The following is a 7,289-nucleotide window of genomic DNA, read 5'->3' on the forward strand; positions in this document are numbered from 1 at the left end:
GGAGGAAAAAAAGATCCAAAAGCTACTGAGGCAGACTTCAGGTGCTGTCTGACAGCAACAGAAGCAAACTCGACTGGCTTTCAAAACATAAATATTATCCAGTGGTGTGTGGATATATCATTGGAAGCAGAAACGTCGCATCATGATCTTACCTCTGACTGGCCCTTTCTGTAGAATTACACAAAGCATTTCATTTATTTGTGCCTAATTTTCATTATCTGCCAAGGTAACAATTAGTAATGCATGACATCTATGCTTAGTTTCTGTGGCTTTCTAATAATCATAGTAAATTATTATTAATGAACTGAATATGTCAATTTATTGAAGACTCTGTACCATTTCTCTTCCAGGAATCACTCCAAATTTGGCAACCTAGTAATCACAGTGACTTCAGCTGCCCCATCTGTCTCCAGACAGCAACTTTCCCTGTAGAAACCAACTGTGGACATTTATTCTGTGGTAAGTTTTCTGGATTGACAGTGCAGTGCTTACGCAGGCTACTGAATGCAGCACACTTCTTACAGACATCTCAAGTCCTGCATAAGAACCAGGACCAAGCCCTTCTCCCTGGAATTCATGTAAGTTCTCTCACTAGAAGCAGAAGTCCCATCTCCATAACCCCCCCAAAAACTCTTAAGACAACAAGAGGTGACAGATCATCTTGCAGGATACTCTTAAATTACAGCACAAACTCCTGGAATGGGTACAATGTGCAGAAAAGCACATAATTTGTATTCAACTGTGCAAAAAAAACCCTTACAAAAATCAACAGTCTTATAATCATAGTTAGTCAGTGTAAAAGCCCAAGATAAAATACGTCTTATCTTCAAGCATCAACTCACTTCTGGGAAGACAGCTTGTCTTTTTATATGTCACTATTCAACAGCATAAAAATCCAGCTATCCCATTGATAGCTTGATTCTGATTGTGTTTATACTGGCTTCAGGTCTGATTCTGTTCCACAGACTTGCTTCCCATGTGAAACAATTGCCTAAAATAAAGCAGAAGTGATCTAGAGCAAGAAGGCGTAATCACCTTGCAGTCCTGTAAAAGCTTTCTGAACAAAAGAGACTAGTGGAAGTTACATATTAAATTCAAAAACTAAGTTTCTAGTAATGTATAAACCTTCTTTTAATCTGTTTAAGTAAAGCCATGTGGTAATATAGGGAAAAAGTATTCAAAGACATCTCATCACGAAGGATGCCCAGGGTCTGTCACAACAGGAAAGGGACAGATCCAGATTGAGAGGATCCTTTTGTTGAGGGTGCCTGTGGTGTGGTCTCCTGTCCGCACCCACTGCACTTATAGTCACTGGATAATCTAAGTAAAACCATAATTCTGTAGATAAATATGTCTGCTAAATGCCTTCTTTGAGGCTGCTAAGCCATATGGTTAGGATTACAAAATTTAAATAATTTTTCAAAGGGAATACAAGGATGAAGCACAGAATAGTGGATGGGGTTACGTTCATCATTCCACTTAAAAGGGGATTTCAGGATTTTTAAGGCCTACATTCTGCACCAGTGAGCTTTGCACCTGCTTTGAAAGGCAGCAGGATAAGGCCACCAGCATACCTGAACTGAACAAAGTTTCTCTCAGACCCCCGAGATACATCGTCCAGTGAACTTACAGGTGAAGTTTACAACCTCACTGCCCCAGCTGCTTATCAGGTTCCTTGCTGTCATCCTCACAGCAGGGGTGACAGAAAAGAACTAAAGTTCATGATCTGATGAGGCTGAAACTGCCCATGAAGGTACTTCAGCGCTGCTGTGCAGCATGAGATCAGTAACCTCTAGTAGAGGGGCAGGCAGGCAGCTGGAGGCAGTAATACCTGCTACTGGAACAGCAAGACACATCAGAAGGCACTGGTCAGAACCATAAAATTCCTTTCTACTGCTGGCATTTTACAGAGATCTTAAAGCAAGTGCAAGTTATATTTTCAAGTGCAAGCCATTTCACACTTTTTTCTCCATGTAAGAGTGTTACAAAAAGACCTAAGCATAAATGAGAACAAGCCACTCTGTTGTTAATGCTGGTGCAATAAAAGCATATTTTTATCTTTAGGAAGTGCCATTTTTATCTAGATTGAAATGATGGCCACACAGCACAACTCCTCATCACCACTGCCACCATCTCCATCCTCTGAAATCACAACAAATCAGTGGATCATGGACAGCTAGAGACACTTTGTAGGGCTCATCTACCTCACGAGTAACACTTTAGGTTGTTTCATGTTTTTATAACGTTGTTTTATAACATACAGGAAAAAAGGATGCTTTGAATAGAACTCACTCCAGGATAAACAGTAAGCATATGGCCTCAAAACCTGTTTCAAATAAGGTCACAGAAGTTATAGTTTCAAGTTCAAAGACAGACATAACAACAAAGATCATCAACTCTCCTCTTTCTCTGGCCTGGTTAATCTTCCCTTTTCCATCTGTGAATATGACATAATGATATGGACTTTATTTTTATTTTATTTTGAGATCTGCAGAAGAGAAGTACCATATACAAGCTTGGTATATATTGGTATTGTTAGCTGTATATATTTAGCTAGGCTTTACTTTCCTCAACTACATAATCATTTACACTCTGAAGCATTGATTCCAGTGCAATGAATTATATATGTTATGACTATGTTTATATAGTAGAAGCGGCCTCTGTAACATGTCTGTTTTTCATGTCTTAAACCAATAAAACATTACATTGGGCTTATCAAAACCATTCTGTGTAGATCTAAGCCTGTTGTGACTGAAATCAGTAATAAAACTTCTCTTGATGCCCTGTGGAACAGAGCTAAGGCAATGCTGAGCTCTCCTAATAAATTCCGCTCTGGTAAAAGTTTTATTTAAAAAATGTGGTCAACCCAGAGCTTTTAAAGAAGATTAATGTGGACTTATAAAAAATGTCTGATTTTATTATTAGTAGTAATTCATACAGTTTGTCCTGAAGTTTTCCTTTTCAGCTTCAGTTTGAACCATATGTTCAGGAAGTTCAACTGAAAAGCGATCCTTGAGCAATATTATTTTTTTCTAATTAACAATAACCACAGAGGTATTTTAGAGAAACCTACGGACTCCCTCAGAAGGTTGTGTAGCAGGCTAGATTAAAACAGGATTTTGTCTATTTTATGAAAAATGCACCCAAGCACAAATAGGTCAACTTCAGAGGAGTCCTTTCTTTCCTGTTCTACTAAACAAAGGATTCTGCACGCAACAAATTTTAATTTCCACGGGCTTCTTTTTTGAAAGCCCTTGAAGAACTATGGGATCTACCAGTGCCCCATTGTCAACATGGGGACTGAGCAGAGGCACAGCAATGCAGCCATGCGGATCACGATACAGGATATGGTCCCAGAGGGTCAAAGCTGTTCCTAAAGTCAGGCGTGATGTTGTCAAATGCAAAAGTTCAAGCAAAAGCTGGAAGCTGGCTGCCAGACTGAGTTTATACATGCTGCGTGGGGATTTAGATATAAACACCACCATGTGCCCAGCCAACTGGTCTGTATATGCAAACAAAATAGAAGAGTCATAAAGAAAACTGCACTCAAATGAAAATAAAAGTAACACGCACAAGTCAGAGCAAGGTTCGTGACAAATTTAACATCCTTAGTATACAGGTTGTAGCCGATAGTATCATGAACATTTTTATACTTGATTTCAAACACAGTTTCTCCAAAATTCCATTTTTCAGTGACAATAGACAAAGTCTGGGTGTACTGAGGGCTCCTGAAGATTTCTTGTTATAATACTGCTTACAAGAAACTAGTTGCTGGTTATTTTAAGAACAAAGAGCATTGTTCAATTCAATAAAACAATTCCATCAAAATGGCAGTGCAGCATTCTGCTTCTGTTTTCACTGGGGTCCTTGTCAAATTTGATCAGTTTAAATGCAGAGAGATTTTTTTTCCTGACCTGTCACACTGCACCCGGGAACTGAAAGTCAAGCTGTGCTGCTTCTGATTAGATGCTATTTATGCTTTGCTGGTTTTCTGTTAGTGCCAGCACTGACAGTCATGTATGTCAATCACTGCTGGCAGTTATATCTGCAGTCTAATCTTACTGTCCTCAGACTCTGCCTTCTTTCACACCTGACACCTTGCTATAAGAAGCGATGATGTTGTATTTGGAAATTAGTTGGCAGTTGTGTGGGTAAAAAGAATCAAAAAGAATGCAGCAACTCACTCATCCAGAGCTACGCAGTTCTAGAAGGGTAACAGATGAAATATAGTTAAGAGAAAGAAAAAAAAAGCAAACAGACAAAATAGCCCAATGTACAATACTTTATCATCAAGATAGGTGTTGTTGTGCCACCAGAAGTCTGCATCACCAGGCCGTCCCTTGGCTGTGCATTTGGGAAGACTGGTTTTCACAGCTCTTAAAAGCCATACTGGCTCTGGAAGAACTCCACCTTTATGCAGCTGCACTGCCTTTGTCCACAGCAGCCAGCGCTCTGCTCTGAAGGGTACCTGTATTCCCGAGTGTTTCAACCACAATCCGGGGAGCTGCAAGAATAAGATGCTATCCACAGGAAAAGAAACTGGATCAACATCTCCCTTAGGAGGTCCATGTACCTCTGTATATACCAGTGTAGAAGAGCTAAGGCTCCATTTTTACACAGTCACCTTGCAGAGTAAAACCACGTATTAAAATGAAAGCAAAGAATTACATTAATTTTCACAGTCAGTTGAAGAAAGAGGGTTTATTAATTCTGATAACTTCTTTGTAAACATTAAATATCCTCAAATATATTTAATGTTTTGGGGTTTTTTTGATAGGGTCCTGTCTGATCACATACTGGAAACATAGTCCCTGGTTAGCAGCAATAACCTGCCCTCTCTGCAGACAAAAGGTAAGACTTACTTCCATCTGCATTATGATACATTAAAAAGAACAAGCTTGAGCTCTTAGGATCTTATTTATCCTTTGACACGTTATATCAGGCAACTCTGTGAAATTAATATTAAACAGGCCTCCAGCTTTTGTATAGTTTATTGAATCTCTGGGATAACATTCCATAAGAAGTAATTTGGAAGTTCCTAATCTCATCTAACCGCTGCCAGAGGCTGCCTGTTGTACTGGAAGGCTGGATGCAGGTTATAAAAGGAAAATGTTCTTGTCCAGTTGTGAGAGAGAAACTATGGAGGGACAGGTCCTACAGAACACTCTCCTTTATACTGGAGATTGACATATACCGTGCTAATGCCGATCTCATTTTCTTATGAAGGTGGTTCTTCTGGATAACATCTCTTGTGAAAAGCAACAAGATAAGCCAAGTAAACAAATTGTACACGACATTAGAGATTACAACAAGCGTTTCTCAGGGCAACCCCGACCTGTAAGTATTTATAAATCTACATTTACCTGATTAGTAGTGCATAACACATAGAGGATTGAAAGAGACCCAGCAATAAAAAATAATTTGTATCGTCATGTGAATTACATTTCCATGCACTCATTGGTGATATCATAGAAGTGTTACCATCTGCTGCTGGGTGCAGCACCTTCTAGTAAAGGTGCTTCTCAGAGTTCCTAGCTCAGAGGAGTCCTTCTGCAGTCATCCTGGCAGTGAGGAGAAAGCAGTGTGGGATGAAACACAGAAAGCAAAGCAGAACTAGAGATGGTCAGGCTGGAACTTTCAAATATGAACTCAGATTTGAACTCCAGAGTTTTAACTTGCCTCTAAAATTTCAAATCAGATTCCAGCTTAGAAAGCAGCTGTTTTTTTCACCAAGTATCGCCAAACTCGAACAGTCCACACCAGCTCTGTCTGCACTTTCTTGAAGCTGGAATCCCAGCTGGTACAGAGACGTGACAGGGAGTGGAAATGACGTGAAAGATGAGGGCTGAAGGCATGAGTGAGGCCCATTCTTGACAGGGTGTGGAGTAACACGAGAGCAAATCTTCCTCTCCTGTCACAGCCTGGTAGGGGGCCTGAAAGGACTGTGGAGTCTGTTTCATGCTAGGGACTCAGCTAAGCACTGTGGAGGGCAATATTGGTTTTCAACCCAACAAACTAGCATTAATTAAGAGGAACAGTCACTCAGTCCTATGGTTCCTGTCCACACCAAGGTGAGACTTGAGGCCTCATTTTCAAGCATTCATAGCCTACACTTGATGCCAGAGTTTAAAGACAGGTAGATAGTGCAGCCCAGTTTCCAGAAGGATTCAGTATCAAGCATAATACGTTCTTTTCAAAGTGCTGGGACAGCAGAGAGTCCTTTTAGAAGTGTGCCTCTAGAGACTGCAAAAGAAAATAGCGTAGGTGGATTTGGACAGCACAGAAAGTTTCTGCATTCAAGAGATTTGAATCTGAAAGTGCTTAAGAGACACACTGAACTGAAAGAACTGCATGCATCAGAAAGCAAAATAACATAACTCATCTAAATATTTAGTTTGCAGATTATCTTTATGACATGCCATTACTCCTCACTCTTGCCTTGCGAGGAATCTTCACCTGGGGTGGTCTCGTATGGATTTTTTTCCTCAGAGTTGCTGTTTGCTCCTTCGGAACAATCATATGCTTCTCTTCTCCATTTGACACGAAGCCTGGGCCTCTCTGCAGGACACTTGGAACGGCTGATGACATGGTGGTTGTTTCCCTTCTTTTAATTTGTATGATAAATATTTGTCAGCAAATTGCATCTAATGGGGTAAATATGGCGAGGTCTGCAGCTCAGAGTATGCTGTCAGAGTCCTGACTGACTCAAACTTGGATTCCTTGGTCAAACTTCATCGAGCGATGACAGGCTTCTCTTTGATTTGGGGCAGCGTATGATGGATTTGTCATTCTGCTGCTGACAAAGGCTTGAAGCAGGACTCAACAATACTTGGCATGGCCAAGTGATTTGGTCTGCAAGCGCTTAGAAGGCTAGTTCTACACATCACCGTATATTTGCTAGACTCTTTCACGCTGCATTTTTCTGTAACTTCTCTTCATACAAAGTGCCTGAACTGAAAATGCCTAAAGCTATGAACAGAGCCTAAAATGACCATGCTGATCAACTTGCAACTGAAGAGTTTTAGAACTCTTAAGCTTTAACATTTTACATCTTGGCTCAATTTGAATAAAATTTTAATTTAAGACCTTAGCAAACTGTACAATTTGCTAAGTCTTGTATAACACAAAGAATGTTAGGTAGTATCAGTACAAAATCTTGTATCAGTGCTTTGTTTTATCACAGCTGATTACACATCCACTGGAATATAGATTTTTTACAGCTCTGCAGTGAGTACAGACCTGATTCTAAAATGGACAATATGAAACTGGTAGTAACAGTGGCTTGGAAC

At 40.1% G+C, this 7,289-nt stretch overlaps 1 protein-coding gene across 1 annotated transcript; it reads left to right on the top strand.

Annotated features, from left to right (window-relative positions):
• Positions 1 to 350: 350 nt before the first annotated feature.
• Positions 351 to 6,700, top strand: LOC104462106 (E3 ubiquitin-protein ligase RNF170-like; the record flags this gene model as incomplete). Its single annotated transcript, XM_010073932.1, has 4 exons — positions 351 to 459; positions 4,778 to 4,851; positions 5,227 to 5,337; positions 6,395 to 6,700. Coding segments are annotated over 4 exons (600 nt in total), but the record flags the coding sequence as incomplete, so codon positions are not given.
• Positions 6,701 to 7,289: the final 589 nt, after the last annotated feature.

This window comes from Pterocles gutturalis, unplaced genomic scaffold (assembly GCF_000699245.1).
Source record: "Pterocles gutturalis isolate BGI_N339 unplaced genomic scaffold, ASM69924v1 scaffold52092, whole genome shotgun sequence".
NCBI lineage: Eukaryota > Metazoa > Chordata > Aves > Pterocliformes > Pteroclidae > Pterocles > Pterocles gutturalis.